Here is a 13209-nt window from a genome sequence, read left to right as displayed (position 1 = left end):
TTTATTTGTTCATAGTTTTAAAGACACATATACAATATAGAGAGCTAATTATATTTAACAATTATAAATATTCAAATATTATGTGTATTATAATTCATAAGGTGATAAATCATATGGAACTTAGCTTTCCGTCAAATTAAGTATAATTAAAAGTGAGAAAAAGGAAGAATTAATGTGAAAACTTATGTTCATACATTAGCCATATGGAAAAGTATTTGTTACCAAAAGAAAATGAAAGTTTTTTTTTTTTTTTTTTTACTCAAAGTCAAATATAGATATAAAAAAATATAAATTAACCTACATAAAATGGAGTAATATATATGTAAAAATGAGACTTGACTTGGTCTTTGGTGACACGTTTATCCAAAAGTCAAAGTGCATAATTAATTAATATTGACACTAATTAATTAGTCCTTCATTTGGGGATAGAAAATCGACTAATTTATAATGAATAATCAAGAAAAATATATAATATATAAAATTGGTATGTAAATGGGAACACAAGAATAATATCCATCAATTAAGTGGATTAAATTATCTTTTGTTCACAATTAAATTGGATGATCTATGTGAATTATGCTTTTCTATAATGTTTTAGTAAAGAGATCCATTGATTAGTTGCAAATTTCAGTAAAAATCAATCTTATACGTCATAATATTTACGTTGAATCGCTTGAAATGAACTGAATTAATAAAAAAATATCAATTCATTAGATCAGTCGAGTTTCAATACAATCAAAAAAAAGTTAATCGCATGTATACATCATGAATATTTCGCTTTCTGTTGTAAATTAAGGATATTTTTACATCGGTCCTTTAAATAAAGGCTAAGTAAGAGCCCTTTAACGTCTCGCTAGAGTGCGGATTTTCGCTAAATACATACCTTCATCTTTCACCGCTTCTTGTTCGTTTTAAAACGTATAATTCTTTTAATTTGCATTTTCAAATGCTCACTGCATATTTGAGTTAATCACTTAAAAAATATGTCACCTCATGTAATCACATACATTAATCTTAATAAGTCATAAAATCTCATACATATTAAAATTGAATATAATGGACACAATCACAAAAAAAAAAAACTTATTTTATATAATTAACTTATTTACGTGATAAACACTTATAAATACAGATCATAAATATTTTTGAAATATAAATAAAAAATATTTAATATAAAAATATTTTATCTTATATTCAGATCACATATTCATTTGGCTAATATCTCTCGAACCGCACAATATTTCATTAAATATATCACCACTAACAGTATTCTCATTAAATTTACTTATCCTATCTCAAAATAGATAACATAATTTTATGAAATTAAATACTTTTTTAAATAAATAAAAAATATAAATAGTCATTTAGCCGTGAGAATAATTTATTTATTTTTATAATAATTTTTGTTTTATTTAAACATTACGATTTGATTATAAAATTTTAAAATTTAACTTAAAACTGAATTTCAAAGTCGGGAAAATACTTCGAATCTATTTTCAATTTTTTCTCTATAAATTTTAAATAAAAATGCTCTCTTCTTTGATTTCTTCTTCGTAAAATGTATAATCAAACACAACTTAATTTATATTTCTAAAAGAAATATTATCTAGGTCAAAAAAATAATATATGAATTAGCTACGATATTTTTTAATACTTTCCTTGATATTTTAAAATGTTTTTAATAATTAATATATTATATTAATTATACATTCTGTTGAGTATTACATGGTATATAACAAATATACAATAACAACAATGCAATATTATTAGTACATAAATAATATAATTAAAAATAAAACTATCAAAAATACATCAAATTTATCAAACCATGCATAATCATAGTGGTTGTGCATATTATTCATAGCACGTGCTCCATTTTCATTATTTTTTTCTCCTATTTTTGAAGTATTTACGTGTTATAATTATATTTTTTTAGATTAATATCTTCGAAATAAGATAAGAGTAACATTGATAAATAACAAGACAAAGTAAATAAGATTAAAAATTTCCGTATGTGAAGATTACGAGACACATGGATGTCTCGTTGTGTACGTGTAAGAGATTAACTGATTTCGTAATTTTAGAAAGGGTAAAAATAAATCAGACAAATATAAAAAAAATATGATTAAACAAAAAATAACACAATTTTAAGTATATTTTTTGCAATATACAAATAGAATCGAAGGATTATATATGTTTGGCATCTTTTTTAGCATTCCACTATATATATATTTGATAAATATAATGTATAAATTTGTCTGATTATATATATATCCCTTAATATATATTATATTTAATTCAAATCTTTAATTTATATTGAATATGAAGTGAAAATTATGGATAACCAAACTATGATTAGCACATTCAAGAAGCAAACTTTATATATTAAATTTTTCATTAAAAATTAAAATAAAATGATGTTTCCCTCACAACAAACTAATTATATATTTTGGCCAAACCCTAATTACGTGAATTAGTTAAACTTTAAGATTATGCAATATAACAATAATGACAGTTCCACCAACCAGGGACACATTTTAGTGGGAAAATTATGAAATTTATAATTTATATTAAAATTAAGTTTTTTTTTTATATATATATATTTCAAACTTAATCCAATATTATTTGTTAGTAAGGGAATTCGTCAAAATCTTATTGCTTTGACTCATTAAAAATAATTTATTCAAAATTCACTATATGATTTTTTCTTTTTATAGAAATAAGAATCAATTACCACTTAATAATAAAATTCATTTCTTTCGATAATGCACTTATATTTTAGATATTCTGAATCCGTCAATGCAATAAAAAATAAAAATAAAAAAGACAATTATGAGGCAGAAATTTTAAAGGGATAAACAGCCTTAATAATTTAGAGAAAGATTTGATTTATTGATATGATGAGATTTTAATCTAACAAATATGTAATTTTGTTAAATTTTTTTCTCAATTTCACAATTCAAATAATAATTACACAACGAATCATGTTCATATTTTTATTTTTTATGATGGTGATATTTAAATTAATTTATGTGTACATTGACCAATCTACTAGGTACCTTTTATTTTCTAATTCTAATAATATATAAATGTCAAAACAACTCTATTCACTAGACTTTTTATATTTGGCAAGAAAAATTATTTATTGACTTTATTATCTATAGGCCTCATGGCCACATTTTTTTGTGCTATTTTAGTAAGAAAATATGAGATATACATTGCCCAAATAAGACTAATATCCTTTGATTATATCACTTTATTGGATAATAAATTTAAAAATATAAATATTGTGTTAGCTTGTATTGAATCGACCTAAAATGTTATGTGTATTTATTTTTCATATAAAGCTTGATAATGTAAAGAAAAATATAACTTTTTATTAGATTTATTCTTATTAACTTGCTTCATGAACACTGTCAATCGCTACATAATTCTACAGATTTCATTTATGTTTGTTTTTAAATCTCTTAGTTAAAAGTTACATTGTTGAACTAATATTTATAATCGACTATAAAATCAGATCTCTATTAACGCAAACATTATTTCATAATCCTTTTTGAGGAAAGATAAAATAAAAATTTGCTTGATATATCTCATTATCTCACATTTATCAAATACTTTTCAATATTTTATGCTTTTTCTAACTTATTATAAATATATAAAGTTATATGAGAATAAGAACCAGATCCCAGAATTTATCTTTTTTTTTTTTTAATTCCCTCCAAAAGTATTAATTGAATTCATATCCTTAAAAAAAGCAAAAAAGAGAATAATAAAAGGGAAAAAGAGAACAGGAAAAAGTAGTATAAAAGGATTCAAATTCTGTTAGAAGGAAAAAAATTGTTTCTTTTTCTTTATTTATAATAAGTAGTAAATACTCCAATTTTGTCGCATTAATGTCACTCGTATAATTCATGTTTGTTCAGATTTTTTAAAAATATTAAAAGTGTATATCAAGTATATCTACTCATTTTATATCAGACAAGTTATATAATACGATCTACGGGTCAATGTTTTGAGTTGATAATTACAAGATTTTGAATTTAAATTTCAGAGCCGAAGATAGTAATGATAGTTAGAGTTGTCAATACGGGTTAGCCTATTCCATCCGAGTTAACCTATACAAGTTTTGACATTTTACAGGCTAGGCCGGGCTAGCCCATTTTTGATGTGGGCTAGGAAACGGTCGGCCCAACCTACAAGTACGTGGGCTAGAAGCTTGCCGTGCTAGCCCACTTTTTTAAAAATTATACTACCCCTGTCCTTAATTACTTGTCCACTTTTCCTTTTACAGTTGTCCCTAATTACTTGTCCATTTTGATAAATCAAGAAAAGACAATTTTTTTACCTATTATACCCACAATTAAATGACTAATTACTTTGAAAAATGTAGAACTTTTCATCCACTTCATAATTAATAGGGGTAAAATGGTAAACTCACTACGTCATTAATTATTTTCTTAATAGGTGTGTCAATTCAAAAGTGGACAAGTAAAAAGGGACAGAGGGAATATTATTTTTAGAATTATTAAATTAAATTATAAATTACAATTTAAAAATATTATCACAATATCGACAAAACAATACTACATGATGTTAATGTTACTACTTTTTAATCAAATCAACAAATAAAATTATTTTTATAATACTTATTAAGTTTTTTTTTCAAATAAAAATATAAATATCTAATAGAAATATTAACTTAATTGTTTTGAGTTTGGAGTCTCTTTAGTTTTAAATTTTAAAATTATATTATATTTTTTAATTAATTTTTATTGACCCACGGGCCGGCCCTATCGATATTTCTCAAGCCCCACAAATCAACAGACTTATTCAGGCCGGACTAAAAAACTCTATTCTCAAATGGTCTCTAAAAATCACATCCCAAACCCTATTAAGTTCCGGGTTATCCCAGGCCAGTCCAATAGACATAGTCTATATTGACGGCTCTAATAATAGTTGATATTTTCTCTCATTTATCCTAAAATCGACAGACATATCTTTTGATATTTATTAGTAGTGAGAAGTGATCTGATGAAAAATATTTTTATATGCAAACATAAATTATTTCAGATAAATTATATATTTAATTAATCAGTTAATAATAATCATATTTATTAATTAAATATATAAAATACACATAATTTCTAATAATTATATATTTTGATTGAGTGGTTAAGACGTTTTATGTATTTATATAAATTGAAGCTAATCTGTTTATCTTTCTCAGCTCTGACGTGGATGCCTCATCTATTACTTTGCGTTTTATTTACACTAACAATTAATTTTCTTACCTTTTTTTTAGGTATCTTTCATCTTACTTAAAACAAAAAATAAAAAATAAAATTAATTGTTTAGATTTAGAAAAATAAAAATAATATTTTTGCGATTTGAGAAGAGAAATTATAGGATGAGAAATTAAATATCAATACGAAGGTGAAAGTTTGAGTAACCAACGAACTGAATTAGTAAATTTTTTTATTGATTGAATAATATAATTTTTTTTATATTCTATTCTCAACAAGACGTAAATTCTTTATTGTAGTCGTTTCTTTTTATTATTTATGTTTGACTTTTTGAGAGTCAAAATCAATGGATTTTCGATTATGTTTAGCCAATTCATTTTGTGATGATTTGTGCTTTATTAATTCATCTAAACTAACTACATTTTTCAGTTTAGAAAAGTAATGTCCACTACTATTTAAATATATATATTTTTTTAAAAAAAATTGTCTAATATATCGTTTTATCGAATATTTATAAAGGAATCAAATTCAATTAAATATTATAATCATCTAAAATAATATATATTTTTTTATTAAAAGAATTTTTTAACTTCTTAAATGCTTGGCCAAACAAGGTAATAGAATATTTAAGAAAATATAAATTAAGAAAAAAATCCTTAATTATTTAAACAATAAGTACAATTTATAAGATAAATTTGGGGAATATCTTTTTTCAACCTCTCCTTTTCTTTTTTTCCCCTTTTATGCACACAAGATTTAACTAAAAATGACCTAAAACATTAATTAAAATATGAAATAAAGTTATTGTAGAAAAAAATATTATGCTCATAAGATTAATAAAACTATCAATTGTTCACTTATTTACTTTTCTTAGACTTCTTTTTTCATGGAAAAAACAAATAAATATTTGATAAAAAAAATTTCATAAGAAATTAATCCTCTATAGTCTATAGTTCATCTCTATCAAATTAGATCCTTAGCTATCTTGAATCTAAGTATATAGTAACCATATTCTCAACAATCAATTAAGTAGGTAAGACTATATATTAGTTATTAATTTCATCAATTCAATTATTTTTTATTTTTTAAAAAATCAACTTTGTAAAATTAATAATTTGAAATTTCTAAAAACATTATAGATTGAGCAAACTCGAAATTCGAACTTCTATCTGGTTTGAATTTTGAATACTGTTTTTGAAATTTATCAATTTAATAATGAATATCTGAAACTTTACCTTATATCCACCCATACACTAATCATATTTGTCAAATGCTCATAAGTGACCTTAATTCTAATTAATTGCAAAAACTTAATACCTTATGAAGAACAAACTATCGGGTAATTAAGGTAGTTAATCGTTATAACCTATCTTAAACGCTCAGAAGTCAAAATCATAAAATATCCAAACGGATAAATCCAAAAACCTAAAAAATTGAATCTAAATTTTATTAATTCAAAAACGTACTAATTTTAAATTTTCATATCCAATCTGAATCACCGATGCCCCCCTTAAAATAATAATAAAAAAATTTCCCCACCTAATTTTCCTTAACAATAAATTAGAGTAGTAAATATAGAACCAAAAAAAATAAATCAAAAAAGTAAAAAATATACATAGTTTTGATTTTTCAAAATCTAACAAAAATAAATATTATTAATTTTTTTTATTAAAAAAAAAGGAAAGTAATTTATCTTTAATATCTGACTGGTGCAGTTTTTCACTATAAATATAGAAAACATATCTATCTTCATCACTGTGAAACCTCACAATTTTTTCATTTATCTTTCTCTCTATTTTTTTTCTTTATTTTTATTGGCCGGAGCTCCGGTAGTCTGCCGGTCGGAGTTTATTTTTGTCGGCAAAGATGGGAGTGACTATTTTAACAGATCTCGGAATGGAGATTTTGATTCCGGTATGTGCCGTTGTCGGCATAGCTTTCTCGCTCTTCCAGTGGTATCTCGTCGCCAAAGTTACGGTCGGTACTGATAAGTCTCATTCCTCCGGCGACGATAAGAATGGATATGCCGAATCTCTCATTGAGGAAGAAGAAGGCATCAATGACCATAACGTTGTTCAAAAATGCGCTGAAATTCAAAACGCTATTTCTGAAGGTATCAAAATCGACCTTTGCTCTTACTGTTATTCAACTCATTTATGTGGATTTTTCTGTATATTTTTCCTTTGAGTCCATTACTCGTATGAGTAAATCTAAGCACTATTTTTGTGCTATTGCAGGTTTTTTTAGGTATAATTTTTGTTGATTTCATAATCTAGTTGTGTTTACTGTGTTAATTTCTGATGGAATATGCTGGTTTATGTTGTATATTAGTTGATTGTAGATTAAGATCTAGCTTCTATATGCATTCGTGTTGTTATCATTATTAAATTATGTAATTCTTTCTTGCTTTTCTGACACGTTTTTTTTGTAGACTTGGACTTTAATTTTAGCCTTTAGTTATTGCGAATAATCAATTGCAGATTAGTTTACTTTTTCAAATCAACCTTTCATACATAAAAGTTACAGATCTAAGATGCCGTGTTAGGTTGGTAATTAGCTATCATCACTATCACTTGTCCGTGTTACGCTGTGTCGGATCCTAAAAATGCACTACTTTTGAAGGATTTGTCATGTACATTTTTGAAGAGTTCGAGCAGTATAGGTGTCATATCTGCCGATTTGAGATACTTATATGAAGTATCTTTTGGCCAATTAATGATTTAGATTAAAAAGAACTGTTTTTTTATAAAAAAAATTATGTTATGGATTTAAGTATTAGATCTGAACATTGTCTAATAATTTTATAGAAAAAAGGGTAAATATTTAGTTAAGTCTGATTTGCTACAGTGTTAATGTTGTAATGACGTTGAGCATCCTAGATGGCCATTCCAGAATGTTGAATCAATTAAGAAAAGGAACTAGATAGGGTTTACTGTATTGAATCAGGGAGATCTGAACATTTTACACTCTGTCAACAAGACTGCATTTTTTCCGTCGACTTATTTCTGTGGATATCTAAATATTTTACACTCTGTCAATGAGTCTGCATCTGTTTCGCCGACTCATTTATGTGGATAACCCTTCATTGACGTGGAAATAGAAAAAAGAATGCAGTCTACTTTACATGGATGACAAATCAAGAATTGCATAAAAATTGTAGTATGTACAAAGTTGGTTACTTGTTTCAATTACCGATTTTGATTAAGTTACATTTGCTTTCAACTTTTTTGATTTGTTTTTTCTGACCTTTTATTTGGACTATATTGCAAAGCTAGCTACTTCTGGTTAGTTATTTCTTCCTGGTCAGTTAGCATAGACCAGGAACACTTGCCGGACTATTAACTTTTGCAATGGATTCTCATTATCTTTTTGTACAACAGGAGCAACCTCATTTCTCTTTACGATGTACCAGTATGTTGGTGTTTTCATGGTTGCTTTCGCAATTTTGATCTTCGTTTTCCTCGGCTCTGTTGAGGGATTCAGCACAAAGAACCAGCCGTGCACATATGACAGCACCAAAACTTGCAAGCCAGCTCTTGCAACTGCTGTCTTCAGCACTGTATCATTTCTGCTTGGTGCTGTTACCTCTGTGGTATCCGGGTTCCTTGGAATGAAAATTGCCACATATGCAAATGCAAGAACTACCTTGGAGGCTAGAAAAGGTGTTGGGAAGGCTTTTATTGTTGCATTTAGATCTGGTGCTGTGATGGGTTTCCTTCTTGCTGCAAATGGTCTTTTGGTTTTATTTATAACCATACTTCTATTTAAGATGTACTACGGTGATGACTGGGAAGGTCTATTTGAGGCTATAACTGGTTATGGTCTTGGTGGATCTTCAATGGCCCTCTTTGGTAGAGTTGGTGGAGGTATTTATACCAAAGCAGCAGATGTTGGAGCTGATCTTGTGGGCAAGGTGGAGAGGAACATTCCTGAAGATGATCCTAGAAACCCAGCGGTATGATTACTTATCTATTAGTATGTTGAGATCTACGTAAAATTTATTTTCTCGTTAACCTTGTTAAGAAACTTCTTTTCTAGTTGGTTCTCAAGTGTAAATAGTCCCTCAGGTGATTGCTGACAATGTTGGAGACAATGTCGGAGATATTGCTGGTATGGGATCAGATCTTTTTGGATCTTATGCAGAGTCATCCTGTGCAGCTCTTGTTGTTGCTTCAATCTCCTCCTTCGGTGTCAATCACGAGCTTACTGCTATGCTATATCCCCTTCTCGTCAGCTCTGTCGGCATCCTTGTCTGTTTGCTTACCACCTTATTTGCAACTGATTTCTTTGAAGTCAAGGCTGTTAAGGAAATTGAGCCAGCATTGAAGAAGCAACTCATTATCTCAACTATTCTCATGACTATTGGGATTGCTTTTGTTAGTTGGATTGCCCTTCCATCGACCTTCACAATATTCAATTTCGGAGTTCAGAAAGAAGTAAAGAACTGGTATTTACTTTTATAACTTGGTCTTGTGGCACTTCTGCACTCTTTATATATTGGTTGCATTATTTGCGATTTCACATGAAGTGCAGTTGAAAATGTAAGAATAGATTGGACAAATGCGTTTTCCACTTGAATGGATGACAAAGCTGCAATTTTGACCTTCCTTTCCCTGTCTTTAAAATATCTAATACTGAGGCTAACAGGTTTCTGAATCTGATTTAAACTGCAGGCAATTGTTCTTGTGTGTTGGAGTTGGTTTGTGGGCTGGACTCATTATTGGGTTTGTCACTGAGTACTATACCAGCAATGCCTACAGGTGGGCATCTATTTTTTGTAGTCATTTCTTTGGCTTTTTGGCTCTTGTATATCAGAAATTTAAGTTTTGTTCTACTTTTTTCCTGTTGCCAGCCCCGTCCAAGATGTTGCTGATTCATGCCGCACTGGTGCTGCCACCAATGTCATCTTTGGCCTTGCCTTGGGTTACAAATCCGTCATCATTCCCATTTTTGCCATTGCAATCAGTATATTTGTTAGCTTCAGCTTTGCTGCAATGTACGGCATTGCAGTTGCTGCCCTTGGAATGCTGAGCACTATAGCCACTGGTTTGGCAATTGATGCATATGGTCCCATTAGTGATAATGCAGGAGGCATTGCTGAGATGGCTGGAATGAGCCACAGAATCAGAGAGAGAACTGATGCACTTGATGCTGCAGGAAACACCACTGCTGCTATTGGAAAGGTAAATTAAGTTCGCTTCTACACTACACTAAGCAATGAGAGGTTTAGTTGGAAGTCACTATATTACCTTATGATGACAAACTTCTTTTGTACCTATAACGATGACAGGGATTTGCTATTGGTTCTGCTGCACTTGTGTCTCTTGCCCTCTTTGGGGCGTTTGTCAGCCGGGCAGCAATTTCCACTGTAGATGTCTTGACTCCTAAAGTCTTTATTGGTCTGCTAGTCGGTGCAATGCTTCCTTATTGGTTCTCCGCCATGACAATGAAGAGTGTTGGAAGTGCTGCTCTTAAGATGGTTGAGGAAGTGCGCAGGCAATTCAACACCATCCCTGGTCTCATGGAAGGAACTGCCAAGCCTGACTATGCCACCTGTGTCAAGATCTCCACAGATGCATCAATCAAGGAGATGATTCCACCTGGTGCCCTCGTCATGCTCACTCCATTGATTGTTGGTATCTTGTTTGGCGTCGAAACACTTTCTGGTGTTCTTGCAGGATCTCTCGTCTCTGGTGTACAGGTAGAAAAACATATAGAAGATTGTGAATGTGTTTTTAAATAACTTTAAATGGTATGAATCTGTAATCCTGGATGAACTTTGTTTCCGTAGATTGCCATTTCTGCATCCAACACTGGTGGTGCCTGGGACAACGCTAAGAAGTACATCGAGGTAAAGTATTTCTTTTGGACCTTTCAGTTAGATTGCTGTCGTATAAGAATCCCGTTTCGACTCTAATAGTATGTGTTGGTTAGGCTGGAGCCTCAGAACATGCTAGGACTCTTGGCCCCAAGGGATCTGATGCACACAAAGCTGCTGTAATTGGTGACACTGTTGGTGACCCTCTCAAGGACACATCTGGACCATCATTGAACATTCTTATCAAGCTGATGGCTGTCGAGTCCCTCGTGTTTGCTCCCTTCTTTGCCACTCACGGTGGTCTTCTCTTCAAGTTATTTTAAACCAACTCCTATGTCTGTCACATGACTGTATGATGAAATCTCTATTATTCCTCTTTTCTCTTCACATTCAAACTTCGTTTCAATCATTTTTCGTGTTTTTAGTAGCTAGAATGTTGGGATTAGCATATGGTGTTGTTAGGCTGTGGAGGGAGATTATTCACGTTGTGATGATGGTAAGGGTGAAGTGATTTTGCAGAGTTCAGAAGAAACATCAAATGTTCTTTCCTAGAGTTAATTGTATCAGTTTTTTCTCTCCTCTTAATACCTTCTTTTCATTGCCTTTTTTGGGTATTCAATTTTTGAAGACTTCATGTGCATTTCTCTTTTCTTTCTCCATACATACAACTAACATAAATTTCTAGTAAAAGTTTATGTGAAATGCTATTATGGCATAATAAGTTGGTTTTATTTTTTTTCGTCGTTCTAAAAAAACATTACTCCTCTTTTCATTCTAAATTCAAGAATGCCATTAACTGATCTATGTTCCTCTTTTATCTTTCGAAATTATAATTAAAAATACTGATTTGTATTGTTCGTTTAAGCAAAGTTCAGATTTTGATATATGATAAAAGTGATTCTAGTTCATATTTAAATACAAACATGTTCTCCATTGTTTTTAATTCATTTTGCTCAATTGAAAAAAAAATCCTTTTATTTATGTAAACAAGACTGAAAAAATAGAGATCAACTTAACAAAAAGTGGTAATCCACTTTGTCCAGCCCAATTGGAAACAAATTATAATTTTGGGAATTACTTTTTTAATGGACTTGACTAGAAGGAACATGTGTAGTGTGGGGGAGTAATTGTAGTTTTTTTTATTATTTAAATTGATTTTTCAATCGTTGTTCGGTGTTTGTATTAGAGCTTTAATTACTTTTTTGTATTTTAAAGGTATCTTCTTTAGAGCTTAATTACTCGGATTATGTATTGCATGGTCTATTTTTATATACGGTGGTACAAATATGATTTTTTTATATTATTTAGGATTCAAACTCGAGAAATGTGATTAAGAAGTTAGAGACTAAGTTGATCACAACATTTTTTTTACCATTTATAATTGAAGGTGAATTTCATTTAGGCACTCAAAGTTTGACTTGTTTTAGTTATACGGAAACTTACACGAATATACTATAATAAAAAAATATTTACCATTTATAGCAATAACATTTTTTTTTCACTTGATCACTTTTAGTTCATTTATATTGCAAGTTTAATACATATTACAAAGAACAATTTATTATTCACATATAATACAAGTTTTAATGATGAATAATGCATTTATCACACATTTTAATACACTTATAATACAATATGACAATTTTTTACCAAACAAACATAAGATATTTCAAAAACAATTATAACTCAAATATATTGATACATAATTTACTTTTAATACATATTACAGATTTATCACAGTGTCGCTATAAATGATAATAAACAAAAAATATCGCTAAAATCAGTAATTATTTTTAAAAATGTATTTATTCATGTAATTTTTCCTTAGTTAAACACGTGAATAAGTGTCTTTATTGGACATTTTCGGCTCAATTTTTGTAAGAACTTTTGTGTGTGTTATGTCGTGCCTATTATACGTATACTTTAATCACTTAAATATCTCACTTCTTTTAATTATATATATTGACCTCAATAAATCGTAAAATCTCACATATATTTTGTGTGATTAACTTAATTACCTAATAGATGCTAGAGAATACCAATAAAAGTTTTTCTCTAAAATTGAAAACAAAAAATTTATAGTAAAAACACGTTTATCATCTCTTTGATTTTTGACATAACATTATAGCCTACCCTATTTCCTCT

General features: G+C 28.9%; 1 protein-coding gene across 1 annotated transcript; it reads left to right on the top strand.

The window, feature by feature from the left end:
* Nucleotides 1–6983: 6983 nt before the first annotated feature.
* Nucleotides 6984–11696, top strand: LOC107025768 (pyrophosphate-energized vacuolar membrane proton pump). Its single transcript, XM_015226510.2, has 8 exons — nucleotides 6984–7359; nucleotides 8627–9201; nucleotides 9314–9693; nucleotides 9920–10006; nucleotides 10099–10429; nucleotides 10537–10947; nucleotides 11038–11097; nucleotides 11181–11696. Exons 1-8 carry the CDS (start codon nucleotides 7113–7115, stop codon nucleotides 11385–11387), a joined length of 2298 nt encoding a protein of 765 aa, XP_015081996.1. The 5' UTR covers nucleotides 6984–7112; the 3' UTR covers nucleotides 11388–11696.
* Nucleotides 11697–13209: the final 1513 nt, after the last annotated feature.

This window comes from Solanum pennellii, chromosome 7 (genome assembly GCF_001406875.1).
Source record: "Solanum pennellii chromosome 7, SPENNV200".
NCBI classification, from domain to species: Eukaryota; Viridiplantae; Streptophyta; class Magnoliopsida; order Solanales; family Solanaceae; genus Solanum; species Solanum pennellii.
Note: the sequence above shows the minus strand (reverse complement) of the source record. Positions and strands in the feature narration are given on the sequence as shown.

Coding starts and splice junctions, on each gene's coding strand:
- LOC107025768 (XM_015226510.2), top strand. CDS start 7,113: ATGGGAGTGACTATTTTAACAGATCTCGGAATGGAGATTTTGATTCCG. Junction 10,948..11,037: donor CTCTCGTCTCTGGTGTACAG/GTAGAAAAACAT, acceptor TTGTTTCCGTAG/ATTGCCATTTCTGCATCCAA. Junction 11,098..11,180: donor ACGCTAAGAAGTACATCGAG/GTAAAGTATTTC, acceptor TGTGTTGGTTAG/GCTGGAGCCTCAGAACATGC.